Source organism: Hemiscyllium ocellatum, chromosome 32 (genome assembly GCF_020745735.1).
Source record: "Hemiscyllium ocellatum isolate sHemOce1 chromosome 32, sHemOce1.pat.X.cur, whole genome shotgun sequence".
Lineage (NCBI taxonomy): Eukaryota > Metazoa > Chordata > Chondrichthyes > Orectolobiformes > Hemiscylliidae > Hemiscyllium > Hemiscyllium ocellatum.
In genome coordinates, this window is record NC_083432.1 from 46,474,742 (window position 1) to 46,495,632 (window position 20,891).

General features: G+C 39.4%; 1 protein-coding gene across 2 annotated transcripts in view; it reads right to left on the reverse strand.

The window, feature by feature from the left end:
* Window positions 1–1,365, reverse strand: part of LOC132831055 (rho GTPase-activating protein 23-like) — a 516,705-nt gene extending 515,340 nt beyond the window's left edge. Inside the window, exons 1-2 of one of the 2 annotated variants that reach the window (XM_060849107.1) lie at window positions 1,012–1,365; window positions 116–478 (exon numbers count right to left, since the gene is read on the reverse strand). In XM_060849107.1, the coding sequence (XP_060705090.1) occupies window positions 116–190 (75 nt within the window). In that variant the 5' untranslated portion in view covers window positions 191–478; window positions 1,012–1,365. Of the gene's footprint in view, window positions 1–115; window positions 479–1,011 lie in introns of those variants that run through there. The other variant, XM_060849108.1, reaches the window with a different exon arrangement.
* Between the last annotated feature and the right edge of the window lie 19,526 nt (window positions 1,366–20,891).

The following is a 20,891-nucleotide window of genomic DNA, read 5'->3' on the forward strand; positions in this document are numbered from 1 at the left end:
TCAAGTTATGTAGGAAGCAGACCAGCCTCAACTCACGAACATGATTTCAACAAAGCAAAGAAATTATAACTCCTTATAGAAAGCAAAGCATCAATTCACAGATGATTTCTCATACCGTGTTAACTGTTCCAGTCAGGTTTTGTCTTCCTGCTTGATAAAATTTTGATGATAGTTCTGTTTGAGTAGCCATTATTTTTCAATTGAAATCAGCTCATAATTTGTGTAATTTTTCCCACCATCATCCTCAACTTGCATGACAAGAATCCACATAAAATGGACCATCAACCAAAGCTCATCTTGAGAAATCAAGTTTTAAAAAGTTATTATTTTTGTTTGAAACAATGGTTTGTGACAAAAAAAACAGCAATTCGTTACTGGGCATCAATCTTCATCTGCAATTTTCACTATCTTCTGTGGAATGGCATGGAATGGAAGACTGGAAATCAGCACCATCATTCTCCATATATAACCATAATTTCTAGAGGATAAGAAAAGATGTTTCAGTTATCCATCACAATGAGGTCGAACATACAACATCAAATTATCAAAATGTTAAAAACTGTCAACAGTTGTTTTGCGGATACAACAAAAGCCCCTTCTTGTTAGGAATTGTCTCTGGTAACTTCTTGCGGAAAGAGCATAGAAATCACAAGCCAAAAGACCAAAGCTCCAAACGAATGAAATACCAGGGAAAAGAAATACCAGAATCCGACGAACATTCGACAACAGACGCAGCATGCAGAACAAAGTATGTCGAGTTGAAAATGTGAAAGTATTTGGACAGGGTTTAGCTGCAGGAGAGTGAATGTGCGGCTCAGGCTGACGGACAACTTGCCCTCTCCTCCCACCCCCCGAACCATCTCCCCGACACCTCCAGCTTTTGTTTTGGCGCCTGGCAGCTGTCATTCACACAAACCCCGGCTGCAATACTTTTCTCACGAATCACCTCGCAAAAGGAAATTTGTACAAGAAAGCACATATTCAAGCTGTAGATGCAATTGATCAAATTACCTTTCTCCCCAAAAGGAGTAGCGTGGGGGAGGGGGGGGGGTGCGAGAGGCAACGCTCGAGCTGTCAAAGGGAAGGTCGACGGCTTGGGACAAACTCTCCACCCAGCCCAACCCACAATTTACTGATAATCTTCGCTGCTTCACATTTACTGCCGGGGTGCAAGCGTCTGTCAGAAACAGAGCTCCAAATTCCAGATATGAAGAAGTGCCGGATGGACCCCCGATCTCTCACCAGCCGCCGACACCCTCCCAACCGCCGCCGCTCGAGCTCCCTCACTTGAAATTGCGCCTCCCGAGCTCACGGCTGTTTGACACCAGGAAGCGACCAATGCAAACGGGAGAAGGATGATGGACGGAGGGATTTGCCAATGGCAATTTAAAGTGGGCACCGACGGGGCGGTGCATGAGGCTTCAACAATCCGTCACCGCGATTGGGCGGCTTGCTGCTCCAAACCTTGCAGCAAAAGGAAAAGATTTGTAAGGAGTTCTGATATCAAATGCAATCATCAATCAGACGCCTCAAATAAATTGAAGAAAGAATGATAAAAGGCGCTATTAAAATAAAACGGTGCACAATTGTCCTTTCGAAACTTGCTCCACAGGGGTTCCAGCGACAAGACGTTCAGGGTTGATTGACGTTTTTATTAACGAATCATATTGGAATGTTCCGTTTTAGGCGGGCTCTAGCGTGACAAGGTATTTGAATGACGTTTATTTTGACCAATAGGCCTTGGCTCATTGGGTTGGGCTGAATTCTCGGCGCAAAACAAAGCATAGAGCAACAAAAGGGTATTAAATGTAAGTGAGAGCATGTGGTGAATGTTTAGTTATGAAGTTGACCCAAATTATTTAATGTATTAAGCAAAGCTTTCAACATTTTCTGTATTCCTATGTCTCTTCCAAAGAAAATAAGTTCATCAATTTCCCCCTGACTGTACTTGTCTGAACCTGTGCGTTCTTGACGATGTGGAATTCTAGACCATGTGAATGCCCAAATCAACAGATCTATTGTGCAAAACGTTTAACTCTCACCCAAATGCAATTGCTTTGGCTCTGGAATGCCCTGCCTGAGACTGTGGTGGAGACAGATTTAATCATGGCTTTAAATAGAGAATTGGATAATTATCTGCAGAGAAAAAAAAGACTACAGGAGAACAGAAGACTGTTCGTAGCAGATTTGTCCTTGAAGATAGCAGGCAGCAACACGATGGGCTAAGTGGCCTCTTTCTGTGATACAACTATATGCCACCAAGCCCCAGCAATCTCCTTGGGCCTTTAAAGATATTGTTACAGCCAAATCACTTGGACCAAACTGTTGTTTAACCATGCCAATTAATAATTCCATTTTGTTGATAATATTACTGTGGAGTGCCTTAGGCATTTTCTATGTTGGAAGCAATATGTAAGTGCACATTGTTGTAACAGCATGGCACAATGGTAGCATTCCCTGAGTCAGCAGGGTGTGGATCGTTTTGAATATAGTGACCCTTCATCAGTGCTATGTTAACTCTGCTTTCTACCCACAGGTGCTGCCAAACCTATTGAGTTTTTCCAGCAATTTCTGATTTTGTTTCTCATTACCAGCATCCACAATTTTTTTTGTGGATGAAGCCTCACTGGATGACCTGACCATATAATATAAATTGACACTTCAGTTTAGAATGGTTCTGTGCTAGGAGTGCTGACTTCAGATGTATGATTAAAGCAAAGCTATTTAGACGAAGATAGATGATTGAATAGAACTGTTGGAGAAGAGGTGGTGTGATGTTACTACAGCTTTAAAAGGTGTTTTTTTTCTTTTTATTATGAATAGACGTTGAGACAGAGGTACCAAGCAGTCTGCTCAAAGCCAGTAAAGTAATCAGCTCGTGAGGCCTTGAGTTTTTTTCTTGAAGTTGAAACAATAAAGGCAGCCTGAATGGATGGAATGAAGCTCCCCAGAAGCAGGACCTTTGTTTAGCTTTCAGTTTTGGAGTAGTGAAAGCTGCTATATCTTTCTCTCTTTACTGCAACTGAAAGCTGGAGTTCCTTCTCTTTACACTCTTTCCTCCTGATTTGGAGAATTGCATGTGAGATAATCTATTTTACTGAATTTTCCTTTGCCAAGGGAGTGTTTATGAAATGTTACTATCCTGGAACAATTGCTGTTTAGTAGTTAAATAATCTATCATTCTGTTAAGTTTTCCAGTAGAGTTAAGTTATTCCAATCCTTCTTTGTTTTGTTTATGTTTTAACTATAATGAAAGAATAAAGTGTGTTTTGCTTGAAGCCCTGTAGTTTGACCAATTAAATTGCATCAGGAACACAATGTCTGGTACTTGCCTTTAAAATAAGAAAAGGGTAGGGTCTAGGCTATCTCCTTGTCATGTTTTAGTGGGGTTTGGTCTGACCCATAAGAGTGAGGACTCTCCCATTGTTCTGGTCAGCACTGATTGGGCTTTGTGGTATACAAATCGGAGGCTGATTACCCAAATAACAATACCAACAATATTTCAAGAGCAACCAAAGTAGGGAAGATGAATACAAGTGTTTTATTTAACAGAAGAATAAAGAAGTTGCAACAGTCAACCAGTGCGATATAAGCAGCCATGATGTTAAATTGTAGAGCTATGCAATACTGAGAGAGGATATTCCACACATTTTGCCTTATCCTTGTGTTAGCTCCCTGAAAGAGATATGCATTTGTTTTTATCTATTTGGCCTTTCCCATATTTTTATATTTCTCCTTTATAACCTAACTGGCTAAAATTATTTATGTTGCATCTTCTATAATGTGAAGATGTCCTTTCTGGCTAATAATGTATTTTTTAAGTATATTAGCTTTTCCAAGACAAGCAATGTGACAGGAATCTGACATTTGATAAGAGTAGATGTAAAGCAGAAGTCTCTGTCAAAATTAGATGTTTAGTATTAATAGCCCTACTTGATCCTAAAATTAAAAAGCTGGAAACATTCAGCAAGACACTCAGAATTAGTGGAAAAACAATTGTCAGTTATCATCTATCACACCATAAGACCATTCTTCACAATTGAGACTGGCAGCATGCTGTTTATTGTTTCAGAAGTAGATTAGGAATAGTCAATATGACTTTGTGTGTGGGAAATCATGTCTCACTAACTTGCTTGAGCTTTTTGAAGAAGGTGGAACGATCGATGTTGTCTATATGGGCTTCACCAAAAGTATTCAACAAGCTTTCACGTGGTAGACTGGTTACCGAAATTAGATCACATGGAATCCAGGGGAAGCTAACCAATTGGATACAAAATTGGCTTGAAGATAGCAGACAGAGGGTGGTGTTGGAAGATTTGTTTTCCAACTGGGCCCCGTGATCAGCGCTGTGCCACAAAGATCACTGCTGGGTATTCTGCTTTTTATCATTTATATAAATGATTTGAATTTAAATATAGGCGGTATGATTAATAATTTTGCAGATGACACTAAAATTGATGGTGTAGTGGACAATGAAGAAGGTTATCTTAGAGTACAACAGGACCTTGATCAGATGGGCCACTGGGTGAGGAGTGGCAGATGGAGTTTAATGTGTGGAACCAAGGTTGATAAATCCTCAGGACCTGATCAGGTGTATTCTAGAACTCTGTGGGAGCTAGGGAAATTATTACTGGGTCCTTTGCTGAGATATTTGTGTCATCAGCAGTCACAGGTGAAGTACCAGAAGACTGGAGGTTGGCTAACGTGGTGCCACTATTTAAGAAAGGTGGTAAGGAAAAGCCAGGAAACTATAGACCAGTGATCCTGACATTGGTGGTGGGCAAGTTGTTGGAGTGAATTCTGAGGGACAGGATTTACGTGTACTTGGAAAGGCAAGGACTGATTAGGAATAGTCAACATGGCTTTGTGTTTGGGAAATCATGTCTCACTAACTTAATTGAATTTTTTGAAGAAGTTACAAAGAGGATTGATGAGGGCAGAGTGGTGGATGTGATCTATATGGACTTCAGTAAGGCATTCAACAGGGTTCCTCATTGGTAGACTAGTTAGCAAGATTACATCACATGGAATATAGGAAAAAGTAGCCATTGTGATACAGAACAGGCTTTAAGGTAGAAGACAGAGGATGCAGGTGGAGGATTGCCTTTCAGACTGGATCCTGTTACTCGCGATGTGCCACAGGAATTGGTGCTTGGTCCTCTACTTTTCATCATTTATATAAATTATTTGGATGTGAACATGCAAGGTACAGTTAGTAAGTTTGCAGATGACACCAAGATAGGAGATGTAATGGACAATGAAGAAAGTTACCTCAGAGTATAACGGGATCTTGGTCAGATGGGCCAATGGGCCGAGGAGTGGCAGACGGTGTTTAATTTAGATCAATGTGAGGAGGTGCATTTTGGTAGGCAAATCAGGGCAAGACTTAGACACTTAGTGGTAAGGTCCTAGGGAATGTTACTGAACAAAGAGACCTTGGAGTACAGGTTCATAGTTCCTTGAAAGTGGAGTCGCAGGTACATAGTGTAGTGAAGAAGGTGTTTGGTATGCTTTCCTTTATAGGTTAGACCATCGAGTGTAGGAGTTGGAAGATCATGTTGTGACTGTACAGAACATTGGTAAGGTCATTTTTGGAATATTGTGTGCAATTCTGGTCTCTCTCCAAACGGAAGAATGTTGTGAAACGTGAAAGGGTTCAGAAAAGATTTAAAAGGATGTTGCCAGGAATTGAGGGTTTGAGCAATAGGGAGAGGCTGAATAGTCTGGGGCTGTTTTCCCTGGAACGTTGGAGGCTGAGGGATAACCTTATAGAGGGTTATAAAATCATGAGGGTCATGGATAGGGTAAATAGACTAGGTCTTTTTCCTGGGACAGATGAGTCCATAACTAGAGAGCATAGGTTCAAGGTGAGAGAGGAAAATTTAAATTTAGATAAATGTGAGGTGTTACATTTTGGTAAGGCAAATCGGGGCAGGACATATACAGTTAACAGTATGGCCCTAAGGAGTATTGCCAAACAAAGAGACCTAAGGATGAAGGTGCATAGTTCCTTGAAAGTGGAATCGCAGGTAGAAAGAGTGGTGAAGAAGGAATTTGGCACATTGCTTTCATTGGTAGCGCATTGAATACAAGAGTTGGAAAGTCATGTTGCAATTGTACAGGACATTGGTTAGGCCAATTTTGGAATACTGTGTTTAATTCTGGTCTCCCAACTGTAGAAAAGATGTTGTTAAACTTGAAAGGGTTCAAAAAATATTTACAAGAATGTTGCCGGGTTTGGAGGGTTTGAGCTGTATGGAGAGGCTGAATATCTGTGGCTATTTCCCCTGGAGTGTCGGAGGCTGAGGTTTAAAACAATAGAGAGACATGGATAGGGTGTATAGCCAAGGTCTTTTCCCAGGATGAGGGAATTCAAATCTAGAGGCATGGTTTAAGGTGAGAGGGGAAAAATTTGAAAAGTACCTAAGGGGCAACTTTTCCACACAGAGGATGGTGTGTGTATGGAATGAGCTGCCAGAGGAAGTGGTGGAGGCTGGTGCAATTACAACATTTAAAAGGCATAGGCGGTGCTTTGAGGGATATGGGCCAAATGCTGGCAATTGGGACTAGATCAGTTTAGCATATCTGGTTGGAGCAGATGATATGGACAGAAGGATCTGTTTCTGCACTGTATGACTCTATTGTCAGGTATAAAATATGAGAAGCTGAAAACCATGGATCCCATTGGCTTTAGCTTTATAACCAATCTGCGATGCGAGATCTTGTCAACAGCATTATTGAAGTCCATTTACATCTACTGCACTACTGTCATTCACACACTTAGTCACTTCCTCAAGAAATTCAAATCAATATTGCTCAGGAAATCTTGTATTTTCCCATTGCTCTTCTTCAAGCTGGGAAGTATAAAAGTGTTTAAATACAATGTCATTAATGTGAAGATTCAGTTTTCTAGAGAATGGAACCCAAGGATTGCCTAGAGACATACTACAATTGCAGTTCAAGCAAATTAAGTTATGCATAGTTACATGTCTAGTTCTTATCTTAATAAAGCATTCACCTACTCTACTTTTTAAATTGATGCACATGAACAGAATCAGCTGGGATCCAATTCTATATGCTTTTAATTGGATGGCGATGGCTGGGGTGGAGGGGTGGGGAGTGCTAAAGTTCCCGTTTTAATCTGAAATGCTATTAAGAGCATTTCAATTTGGTACTCCATCATCTAATTTTGTACTGTAAGTTCAAATTAAATAACATGCTTGAATTGCATTATGTATTTTTCTCACTATCTTAATTTCTAGGTTGTAGCACTTTCCCGTGTCTTTTTAGCAATTAAAAAAAAATTCTTACATTCACACAACCTCACAACACAAATGGAGGCCATTTCATAGAATTCCTACAGTACAGAAACAGTCTACTAGGCCCATCAAGTCCACACCAACTCTCTGAAAAGAATCCCATCAAGACCTGCTGCCCTACCTTATCCCCATAACCTCATATAATAGGACAATTCACCATGGCTAATCCTCCTAACTAGAGTACTAGAGACATGGAGCAAACCTATGCAGACAGGAAGAATGTGCAAGTTCCACATAGACAGTCGCCCAAGGGTGTAATGAGCCCAGGCCCCAGCACTTGAGGTAGCAGTGCTAACCACTAGTCACCATGCCGTCCTACCGTTTGGCCCATTGTGCCTTTCCCAGCTCTTTGTAAGGTCTGTCCAATAAGTTCCACTCCCTGCTCTATAACTTTGTGCTACAATCAAAAGTCATACTTTTCAAATATTTGTCCAATTTGTTTTTGAAAATGACTATTGGATCTTCTTTCACCACATTTCAGTTAGTGCATTCCAAATCATAAGAACTTCCTGCATAAGAATGTTTCTTCACTCTCCCACGGATGTTTTTCTGGAGGGAGGAGGTAAAATTTTAAAACTCAACCAGTAAGGACAATAGGATATGAAATTAATCATTGGAAATGATACATAAATTAATTACATAGTTATTGTGCCACTGACAGATCCACGGTGTTTCTCTGTCTGGTGTATCTTGTTCTAATCTCAAGGAAATTGAAGTCTGTTAGTTCCAGATGAACAGTTACACTCAATAATTTGCTCCTTCCTTCAATCTATATTCACACACTTAAATCCATCCTCGCCTAGATCACATGTAAGGATGGTCATCTGTTTTTGAGACCTCTGTATCCAATTGGGGTAAAAGAGCAAACGGATTTTGAGGTACAAATAAACACAAAATAGCAATGGAGGTTAATAAGACCACACATTTCTGGAGATGTAGAATTGAAAGCAGAGATGTTACATTGAATCAGGTGTAGAACCTTGGTTAGACCACACTTCATGTGCTCCATACGGTGAATAAAAGGTAGAAAGAAGCTAATTGAGAAGATGCAAGTAAAATTTGTAAGAATAATATCAAGATTATTTGAACAAGGAAGAAGAACAGGCCACCCAGCCCCTCAACTACCTTCATTTAATAAGATCATAGCTGATCTGATCTTAACCTCATTAATCTATCTACCTCTGTCTTAAAAAAATGTAAAGGTTCTCCATTCCCTGCCTTTTGAGGAAGGGAATTCCAAACAGCCATGACTTTTCTGGAGTAAACATTTTTCTCATCTCTATCTTAAATGGGCAACACCTTATTTTTAAACTATTACCCCCTAGTTCTAAGTTCTTGCACATGTGGGAACATCCTTTCCACATCCACCCAGTCAAGTCTCCTCAGGATCTTATATGTTTCAATTAAGTTATCTCTGACTCATCTAAACTCCAGAGGATACAAGTCTAGCCTGTCTAGCCTTTCCTTTTAAGGTAATCCACTCATTCCAGAAATTAGTCGAGTAAACCTTCCCTGAACTGCTTCCAATGCATTAACATCCTTCCATAAATACAGTGACCAATCCTGTATACAGTATTGCAGATGTAGTCTCACCAATGCCCTGTAAACTGAAGCACAACTTTCCTACTCAGTTCAATTCCCCCTGCAATAAAACATAATATTTTAGCTTGCTTGATTACCTACTGTACCTGCATTCTAATGCTCTGCAAAACATGCATTAGGATCTCTCTGAATATTAGAGCTCTGCAACCTCTTATCATTTCATTAATATACTTCTTGTTTATTCTTCTGCGTAATGGATAATTTCACGCTTTCCCATATTATACTCTGTTTACCAGATTTTTGTCCCTCACTTAGTCTATCTATACAATTTTGTATCTAAACCTTTAAATTGTGTCTTTATGTCATCTTCACAACTCACTTTCCCACTTATCTTTGCATCATCCACAAATTTAACTACCATCCTTTCAGTTGTTTCATCCAAATCATTTATATAAATTGTAAATATTTGAGGCCCCAGCACTGAACCCTGTGGCACATCAGTTGTGACATCCTAACAGCCTGAAAAATACTCATTTATTCCTACTCTAGTTTCTATTAGCTGTCCATTCCTGTATGCATATCAATATGTCATCCCACACCATGCATTTTTATTTTCCACAATAACTTTTGACGTTTTCACTTGTGAAGAAAATCAGAAGTACGAATTATAAACTTAAGGTGGTCACTAATATATACAATATGGAATTCAAGAGAAACTTCTTGAGAATCCCAGAGTGTGGAACAGGAAAAACAAGGAATAGTTTAGGTGAATAACACAGAAGCATTTACAGTAAGTTAAATAAGTTAATGAGTAAGAATGGTATATGCTGACAGGACCTTATGGAAGCAGTGGGAGGAAGCTCATGTGGAGCATCCACCCAGCATGCTTCAGTTGGGACAAGTGGCCTGGTTACAGTACACTAGACTCTGTGTGATTCTGTGAAATCAAAGCTGTTCCAACAATGGCTATAAGACGTGAAACATAAATTATAACATTGGGTAACTCCCCTCTGTTTTTATACTTTATACATCTTTGCTCATCCTGTGTTTGGTTACAGATGTGTGGCCTACACTTACCCACATCAGGAAGAGCAAGTAAAATATCTATTTCAAAACATTGCTCTGATTTTGTTCCTTAAATAACTACAAGAATGTACAACAAAATAATTGAAATGTAAATTTAGTCAACCCATTCAGAGACGTTATTATACATCTGTGGAGCAGATGGTCCTTGAATCTGTGTCTTCTGGTCCAAAGGTAGAGACTCTACCACATGGGCCCTTCAACAGAGATTTAAACTGATAAATCTCATCTCATGCTGTTGACTGTTTTCAATAAAAGAATACGGTTTTAGTTTTTTTTAATTGAAAATACTGACTATGAATTTATTGAAATAAAAATAAATTAACAAAGATGTACCAGGTACCTACTGTTGCACAATAGTTTAAATATGGCCATTGCCAATTGGAAAAGCTGAAGCATTGAATTAATATCATTAAAAAATATGTGCAAAGTAATCGTTCACATGCAGTGTTTTAAGTGAGCAATGACATTGATTACTGTGTGGGATATGATTCCCTCGTGCTTTTGCTTTTCTAGGCAAACATCCTTTCACTAATGCACTGATCTTCTTCCACTTAATGATAAGTTGTGAGTCATTAATGCCAAACCTTCCTCCCCCTCTCCCAATGGGGCAATTTAAGAACTATATCCTGCCTGTCATTTTCAAGAATAATCAGAAAATTCAGTTTTCGGTTTGTCTCCACATGCACAAAAGATGGAAACTAAAAATGTGTGGGTTTTGAGTCACCATTTGCTTCATTGCATTGTCTATACAAACTCAACCTACTCACAATAGCAGAAGAAATCATTCCTTTTGGAAACAGCCCATTGTTCGAGGTTATATCAATAATATCTCAAGCTAAAAATGGAGATCACTAATTTCCTGCGCAAGAGGAATTCTTGGTATAATTACCTCTGCATAATTACATTTTGACTGTTTTTGTATTGAAGTTTTTTTGTTGCTACTTTTCATATTGTGCTGTCTAGCTTCTATTGACAATGGTGCTGGTATAATAATTAAAACAGATTAGTAATTGCTGCAAGCTAACTATCAATTAGTCAGTTCTAAAGACCAGCTGTCAAGAGGCACAACATCCTTCTATCCCCTGCTATAAAATGCCTTATATATTACCTATTAATTACAGCCAGTGAGGAAAAAATCTTGTAATTTCCTTCTATCAAATTTATAGTTGGTTACTCTTTCTCAGGAATTCAAGACGATGACATTCCTTTGCCTTCACTCAAAGAGTTCTGAATCTTTGTAATACTCTAATTCAAAAAATGGTGCATGTTCAGCCATTAAATATATTCAAGGTAAAGATTGATAGTTTCTTGGAATCTAAGGGAATCAACAAATAAAGGGATCAAAGAGGAAAGTGGATTTGAGGTCAATGATTACATAACAACATAAAGAGCAGGAGTAAGCCATTCTGCCCTGCTTTTCAACTTCTGCCCCAGGCCTCAATTCCTCTTTAATGCCACCACCTCATAGCCCTCTGGAAATTATGGAGAGGTTAAACAGGCTATTTTAAGTGCTTATGAATTAGTACCAGGAGCATATAGACAGCGGTTCAGAAACACAAAGAAGGAACCAGGTCAGACTTATGTTGAGTTTGAAAGAATTAAACATAGTCATTTTGATCGATAGGTGCATGCTTTGAATATAGATAAGACTTTTGAGGCTCTAAGAGAGATTTTGCTGCTGGAGGAGTTTAACGACTCACTTCCAGAGATGGTAAGAATTGACATGAAGGAATAGAAAGTTCAAGAAGTGAGAAGGGAGGCAGAATTAGCAGGTGAGTACATGTTGGGGCATAAGACAAGCTCCTGGCCAGAATTTCGTCCTGTGAGGGTTAGAAGTTGGGAGAAGGGGAGACCCTACACTACTAAACCAAAAGTAGAGAGCACTGGTAAGAATTTACCACAGGATAAAAAAGAAGCTCAAGAGGGTGGAAAGGAGGTGAAAGGCCTCAGATGTTTCCACTGTGGGAAAGTGGGACACGTAAAGTCACAGTGCTGGTTGTTAAAGAAAGGTACTGTGGGAAAAGATGTAGTTAATGAAGCTAAGCCAGTAACATAGTGACAGTAGTAAAGGAGACCGCAAAAAAAGCCGAGGAGCTGCAGAAGAGTGCAGTATGGAGTTAGTACTTGACTTCTACAAAGAATTTGCCTCTGTAGGTAAAGTTTACTCAGAAAGAACAGGGGAAGAAGGGCAAGAAGTTATAGGTTTGAGAGACACAGGCTCTAACCAGTCGCTGAGAGTAAGAGATGAGTGAATATGCACTCTTTGAATGACTACGAGATAATATTCAGGCATGAAGTGAGAAGCCCTTTGAAATTAATTCAAGAAAAATTGACAGGACCAAAGTTGGAGATGGGGGGGAGACTAAATCGAGTAGGTGAGTTAGCTAAACAACACCTAAAAAGGGCACAGTGTAGAATGAAGCAGGTGGCAGATAAAAAGTCTGAGACTCAATACATTTTCCTGAGGGGATGACATGTTAATACTATTACCAGTGATGGGAAAACCCTTCAAAGCCCGGTTTAGTGGTCTCTATCAAATTGAGAAAAAAAATTGAGTCAGGTGAACTATCAAATAAAGATCCAAGATATTAAAAAAATCAAGTATGTCATGTGGACATGTTGAAACTGTATTATACGAGAGAGAAAGAACTGGAGAAACAGGTGTTAGCTACTATCCCATAGGGTGAGGAATCAAATCCAGATGATGTGGATTTTGATGTACCTCAAAATAGGTTAAAAAATGAAGAAGTCCTTGAGGAATGGGATAGGTTAGTAAGCTATCTGTCCTAGGAGCATAGTATGCAGTTGAAAGATTTGTTACTGCAGAATAAGGACATATGTAAGAATCAGATGGGGAGGACTAATGCTATTGTACATGAAGCAGACATAGGGAATACTGCTCTGTTAAAACAACACCACTATTGGCTTAAACCTTTAAAAGCCAGACAGGTCCAGATGGGGGTGGAGGTCATGCTCAACGAGGATATCATCGAACCAAGCCAGAGTGAGTGGAGTTCACCATTCATCATAGTTCCCAAAGCAGACATACTCAACAATTCTGTGTGAAGTATCGGAAGGTCAACACCATTACAAAATTGGACTCATGTGCAATTCCTAGATTGGACTATATTGAGAGAGTCAGACAAGCCAGTTACATCACCAAATTGGACTGAATGTGCAGTTACTGGCAGGTACCTTTATCAAAGACGACAAAAGAAACTTTTGCATTTGTAACCCCAAATGGGCTATATCAGTTTAAAGTGATGCACTTTGGAATAATGAACGCATCCGCCACATTCCAAAGACTCATGAACATAGTTGTGGCTGGGTTAACAAACTGTGCAGGAGAAAGTGAGGACTGCAGATGCTGGAGATCAGAGCTGAAAATGTGTTGCTGGAAAAGCGCAGCAGGTCAGGCAGCATCCAAAGAGCAGGCGAATCGACGTTTCGGGCATGAGCCCTTCTTCAGGAATGAGGCCTCATTCCTGAAGAAGGGCTCATGCCCGAAACGTCGGTTCTCCTGCTCTTTGGATGCTGCCTGACCTGCTGCGCTTTTCCAGCAACACATTTTCAGCTAACAAACTGTGCAGGCTATTTGGATGATGCAGTGATCTTTCATAAGTCCTGGAAGGACCACATGGTACAGTTGGCAGAGCTCTTTGAATGACTACGGGAAACAAAACTAGTGATAAACTTGAATAAAACTGAATTTGCAAAAGCAGAGGTGACATTCTTGGGACATAACATCGGTCATGGAAGGTTGACCCAATGGAATGCAAAGATGAAGGCCATCGAGGAATTTCCATGACCAACCTTGAAGAAAGAAGTGCTTCGATTCTTAGGACTCAGTGGATCCTATAGGAAATTTGTTCCAAATTTCAGCAGTGTAGTGGCACCGTTAACCAGTTTGCTGAAGAAGAACACAAAGTTTCGGTGGTTAAACAATGTCAGGAGGCATTCGACCATTTGAAAGCCATGTTAACCACCAAGCCGGTTTTAACTACACCAAACCTTTTAAAGTCGCCAACGATGCTAGTGACATAGGAGTTGGAGCTGTACTGCTCCAAGAAGATGAAGATGGGATTGAACTGCCAGTTGGTTACTTTTCAAAGAAGATCAACATCCACCAGAGGAGATACTCCACAATTGAAAAAAAACTATTGAGTTTGGTACTGGCCTTTCAACATTTTAATGTGTATGTCAGGAACAACATGTCGGAGACAGTAGTGTACACGAAACACAATCCACTTACATTCTTAGAATGCTTTAAAGACAAGAATATGAGACTCATGGAGTATTATGTTATGGACTTTTAAAAATTATACACGCTGCAGGTTGGAAGATTTTAATCGCAGACGCATTATCATGGATTTAACTGATAGAGTTTAGATGAGATTTGTCTTTATTTGATGTTATATCTATATTGGTATATGGAAAGAAGTTAAGGTGAACTTATATTAAAGTTATCTGTATGTTAGGGTAATGTGTTTAAAAAGTAGAGAATAAAATGAAGCCATTTTTTCATTATGATGGTTCATTTTTTCTTAAGGGGGAGGTGTTCTGAAGATGTGGGTATAGTGTGCTTTTAAGAGAGTTAAAAGCCAGCAGTGACAACACCAAGTGTTCTCAATAAGATACAGTGTAAATATGTGATCAAGCTACTCGGATAGCTAGGGTGACTGGTTGCCTGAAAATGACAAAACAGATTCAAATTAGGCCAACCAGTTTAAATCAAAAAATACCAAACTCAATCCAGTTTGAATTTAGCATATCGAATCATAGAGAGTCATAGAGATGTACAGCACAGAAACAGATCCTTCAGTCCAATGCGCCCATACCGACCAGATATCCTGATCTAATATAGTCCCATTTGCCAGCATTTGGTCCATATCCCTCTGAACTGTTCCTATTTATATACCCATCCAGATGCCTTTTAAAGGTTGTAATTGTATCAGCCTCCACAACTTTCTCTGGCAGCTCATTCCATACAAACACCACCCTCTGCATGAAAAATTAGCCCCCTTTAAATTTTACCCCTCTCACTCTAAACCTATGCCCTCTCATTCTGGACTTCCCCCACCCCAGAGAAAAGACCTTGTCTATTTACCTTATCTGTGCCCCTCATGATTTTATAAACCTCAATAAGGTCACCCCTCAGCCTCCGACACTCCAGGGAAAACAGCCCCAACCTATTCAGTCTCTCCCTGTATTTCAAATCCTCCAATCCTGGCAACATCCTTGTAAATTATTTCTGAACCCTTTCAAGTTTCACAACATCCTTCCTATAGGAAGGAGACCAGAATTGCATGCAATATTACATAAGCGGCCAATCTAAAGTCCTGTGCAACCACAACATGACCTCCTAACTCCTATACTCAAGTCCTCCTGCAGCATCCCCACTTCCTCAATACTGTCTCGCCGTCTATTTTTGAGTTATCTGCAAAGTTGCAAGAATGCATTCAGTTCCTTTGTGCAGATTTTAAATACATAATATGAAGAGTTGTGGTCCAAACACAAACCCCTGCAGAACTTCATGAGTTACTGGCAGCCTTCCTATATCCCCAGTTTCTGCCAACTACCAGTCAGCCAATCCTCTATCCATGCTTGTATCTTGCCCCAGCACCTCATCTTATTTAGCAGCCTCTTCTGTGCTACCTTGTCAAAGGCCTTCTGGAAATGCAAATAAATCATACCCACTGGCTCTTCTTTGTCTAACTTGCTCATTACCTCCTCAAAGACACTTGTCCTGTTGACAATCTTAAAAGCTATTGACACAATCCAATGCTTTGGGGAATATAACACTGGGAAAAATTGAACAATTAGGAGGAGAACTGCCAAGCCACCAGCATGTAAAAGACTGTCTGAAAAATAGCTCTCTCAAAGATACCTTTATCGATCAGTAACCTGTGAAGCTGAAATTCCTGGGAAGAAGAAAAGAAGATTTGACATCTGGCTGATTTTTGAGAAGTTGAATTTTGGTAAATCCTAATCAGTGGTATTGGGGGTGGGGGGAGGTGTTATCAGACTAGTATTATAGAAGGGAAAGTAAAAGGTGAGAGAAAGGAGTTGTAAATAGTTGTTAGTTAATTATTCTCTGTTATACTTTAAGAAATAAAGTTGTTACTTTTACTTTAACTAGTTCTTGGCCTATCGAATTTTCACAGATTGCTGCACGGGGTAAATCTTTTCTGTGTTCTGGATTAAGTTAAGCAGGAGGATTTACCCCATGTCATAACACCACAAATCCTGATATTTCAAAAGTCTGTCTACCTCCTCTTTAAATATATTCAATAGCCTACTCTCCACAAGTTCAAGATATTCAGTATCTTCTGGGAAAAGAAATTATTTTGCTAATCTCAGTTTTAAATGAGTGATTCTTATGTCCCTTAGTTGGAGATTCTCTCACTAGTAACAACATCTATGTTGTATGTTTCAATAAGTTCAAACCTTTTTCTGCTAAACTAATGAATAAGAACCTAACCTGTTTACCTTTTCTTGATAAGTGGACCCCTTCGTCCCAGGATTCAGTCTTGTGAATTTCTTTTGAACTGCACCCAATGCCATAACATCCTTCCGTAAATACAGGGACTAAAACTGTACACAGTACTCCAGGTACAGCCTCGCCAATACCCTGTTCAGCTGTAACAATACTTACTACTTTTAAACTCCAGCCCCCGAGCAATAAAGGCTAAAATTGCATTTTTTTCTTAACTACTTGCTATACCTACATGCTATTTTTTTTTGTTTCATGCACAACACCCAGATTCCTGTGCTGCACTCTTTGGAATTTCTATCCATTTAATTCATAGTCTACCTTTTGATTCTTCCTCGCAAAGAGCATGATCTCACACCTCTACATTAAACTCCATCTGTTAGGATTTTACATTAACCTATTGCAGATTCTTTATGTCCTCATCACAACATGCCTTCTCACTGATTTTTGTATTGTCAGCAAATGTAGATACATTACACTGCCCACACCTCCAAGCCATAAAGACATATTAAATAATTAAGGCCCTCAGACTGAGCATTGTGGTTTCATTAGTTAGTTTTTTCCAATATGACAAAGACCCATTAATCCCAACTGTCTGTCTTTTCAATTCACACAAAACACATTGTCCCAAATACCATGAGCTCCTATTTCGTTGCAATAACCTTTTATGTAATACTCTATTAAATGCCTTCTGAAATCCAAATACACATCTACTGGTTTCTCTTTATCAACTCTGTTTGTTGTATCCTGAAAGATCTCTAGCAAATTGTTAAGCATGATTTCCCTTTCACAAAACCACATGACTCTATTTAATTGCATTAAGTTTCTTAAGTGACCTGCTTTTTTTTTCTTAATAATGAACTCCTACACTTTCCCAGCAACAGATATAAGAATAACTGACCAATACTCTTTTCTGTCCCCCTCCCTTCTTAAATGGTGGGATCACATTAACAGTTTTCCAATCTGCTGGAAACCTCCAGAATCCAGTGAGTTCTAGAATATTTCAACCAATATCCCTTATCCCTGCAGGCACATTATTTGAGTTCATGAAGATAGGCCATTAGTTCCTGGTGACTTATCTGCCTTTAGTCCCATTAGTTTGTCAAATACTTTGTCCCTTGTGATAGACTGTTACAAAACTTTACCTCCCATTATCATCTTTCTTATCTGTTATCTTTAGGATCTTTATAGTATGCTGCACTATAAAGAACAATACAAAATATTACTTTAAAATATCTGCTATTTACTGTTTCCCATTAATAATTCCTCAGTTGCATCCCCCAAAGGTCCTACACTTCCTTCAGTCACTCTCATTTTATATCAGAGCAACCCCCGTACCCACGGGTCCAGTTTCTGCAATTTCAGTTACCCACTCTTTTTGTTTATTTTTTACATTTCTTGCCAATTTACTTTCATAATCAATTTTCTCCCTCTTGAATAATTTTTAGTCATCCACTGCTGCTTCCTAAAAAGTTCCCAGTCCTCTGGCTTACCAGTAGCTTTCATTGCTTAGGAAGCCTTTGTTTTTGTTTTCGCCTTGACTGCATTTGTTAACCACTGGTGATTCATTCTTCTCATCAAATCCTTCATTTTGATTAGAATCAATTTTTGCTGAGCATTATGAAATCTTCACTTAAATGTCTACCACTCATTATCCAGTGCTTTCCCCCTTAGTCTATTTTACCAGACCACTTTAGCCAACTCTTTCTTCATAATTCAATGATTTGCCTTTATTTGAGGACACTGGTTTGAGGCACAAGTTGCTGTCTTCAAACTGAATTTGAACCTCTTTCATGTTGTGATCTCTAACCCTGAGAGTATATTTAATTACATAATCTATGATTAATCCTATCTCATTACACATTACTAGATCTAAAACAGCCTGCTTGCAGGTGGGTTCTATGATGCACTTGCAAGAAAATATCCCTGATGTATTCTACAAATTTGTCTTCCATGTGGCACTTCCATGAAGCTTAAAACCACATATGACAATGCAGCACTCTTCTTACACACCTCCAATATTTCCCAATTTGTATTTTGTTCTACAGTGAAGCAATTCTTTGGAGGCCTATAGACAATTTCCACCGTGACTTCTTTCCTTTATTATACCTTATTTCCCCCTAGACGGGTTCCAACTGCACCTGTACTCATAACTATACTGATACTTTTTTTTATTAATAAATCTACCCTATCTACTTTTACTTTTTCCCTATTCTTCCAGAATATAGAATACCCTACAAAGAGTTCCCAGGCCTCGTCACCCTGCAACCATATCTCTGTAAAGCTATCAAGTTGTATCTATTTGTTTCTTTTTCCATCAATGAGATACTGTCAACTCAACTATCTTGTAACAAATGCTGTGTGCATTCAGATTAAGCTTTTACCTTTTACAGTTAGTACTTTCTCTGGTTCTAATTTCTGCAGAACGCTTCTGCATATATTTTTACCTCTTCCTGTCAGACTTTGATTACCGTTTGCCTTTTCACATTCTCTGATCTCTCATTTATTTTTGATTTATTAAATTGCCTTTCAAATAAACTGTTCCACCAAATAATCAGTTTAAATCTTGATGTAAAACCTAGTTATATGATTCACCAGACTGCTGGCCCCATCATGGTTCAAATGAATCCAATCCAATGGAACAGCTTTCACCGACCTCACCACCACCTCCCCCTCCCCCCACCCACTGAACACTTCCCCCACTCCCCGTATTAGTCTCCAGTGCCCATTTTTCCCACACATTTCACTTTCTAACCTTATTTGCCCTAAGTTGATTTGAACTCAGGTAGTAATCTAGAGGTTATTAGAGATTGTGGATTTGCTTTTTAATTTAACCCTGAGCTGCTCGTAATCCTCCAGCAGAACTTCTTTCCTAGTTCTGTATAGGTCATTGGGACCTACATGGACCATGCCAACTGGATCCTTCCCCTTCCACTCCAAACTTCCTCTCCAGCCCAGAAGAGCTAAACCTTGGCACTAGGTAAGCAACACAGGTATCAGCACTGTCTGGCTTTGCTGCAAAGAATGTGATCTATTCCTCAGATTATGGTGTCCCCTATTGTTTCCCTATTACATTCTCTTTTCTCCCCTATTCAAGTGGCACTATGGACCAGTTCACCCATTTTCCCTGCAGTCTGTGCCCTCATTGACACTGGGAGCAAGAACCTCATATCTATTGGAAAAGGGCACTGGCTAAGGTTCCTCCAAAGCTAAATTTTTGATTCCCATGACTGGCTCACTTGCAATCATTTCCTCCTCTTTCTGACCATGGACCATGTTTGATGTTAGTCATCCAAGAGATTGACTGTTTCCTGAAACATAGGGTCTAGATACCTCTCCCTCTCCCTGAAGCATTGCTGTGTTTGCAGCTCAGATTCCAACTCATCATCTCTGAATTCAGGTTCCTCAAGCAGCCAACACTTGCTGCACATGTGGCCACCATGGAATATACTGCATCCATCAGCTCCACATGCTACAACTGCAATACACCCCCTGCCCAGCCAGCTCTATTCTATCTAATTACTTAATTTGGATGTTAAACAGTTTAAAAGTGAATTTCTTAACTGTGCTGTTCAGTTGTAGTAACATCTCCTGATTTAAACCACTTGACCAATCAAAGGAGACATGGAAGAAATACCTGCCAGTTTTCTTGTGATATCACATTTCAGCTCTGACAGTTAGAAACTGGTTGAAGGGGATTTCTGCCCCAGTTTTTAATCACTGCCTTTCTCAGACAGGTCTGCTTTTTCTCTCTATGAAGCTTCTCTCCATGCTCTTCACTGTTTTTTAAGAAGTCGCTTACTCTACTCTCTCTTTGACTCTTGATGATGCTGCTGTCCCCGCCCTCTCTTCAGAAGCTGGGGTCCTCCTCTGTCCCACTCATTTAGATGTTGATGATTGTCTCTGAGTCCTTCTGTGTCCTGCTTGTGATCCAGGCTCATGGAGCACATGATCTACCCATGCCTTAGTTTCTTACATTCATACCTTTTTGTTTTCCATCTTCCTTTTATGAACTATAACCTTTCAAACCCCAATCTTGGTGTTCTCCAACCATTATCTTTGGACATTCCATATCACATTTGCAAGTCACTGTTGGATATCATGATCTTTGACCTTTATGTACCCTTCTCGGGTTAGAAAACTAAGTTCATTCCTCATGGTTTGAAGCAGATCAAATCAAATCACCAGCTCCTGCAGATATAAATCAGTCTGTATGTGCAGTGAGCAGACAAAATCATACCATTGATTTTGTTTGCGTGCCATCTGATCCTATTTACTCATCTTCTGATGATCCATTCATGAAGTTCTTTCAGAGTGAATCCTACAGCTTCCATTGTTAGTCATTACAGCAGCTGAATCATTCATGCATCCACTTCATGGAACAATGCAAACTTCTTTCAATTTTATAGCAGCACAGTATTTTTAACTTAGCCACTGAAAACTTTAAGCAA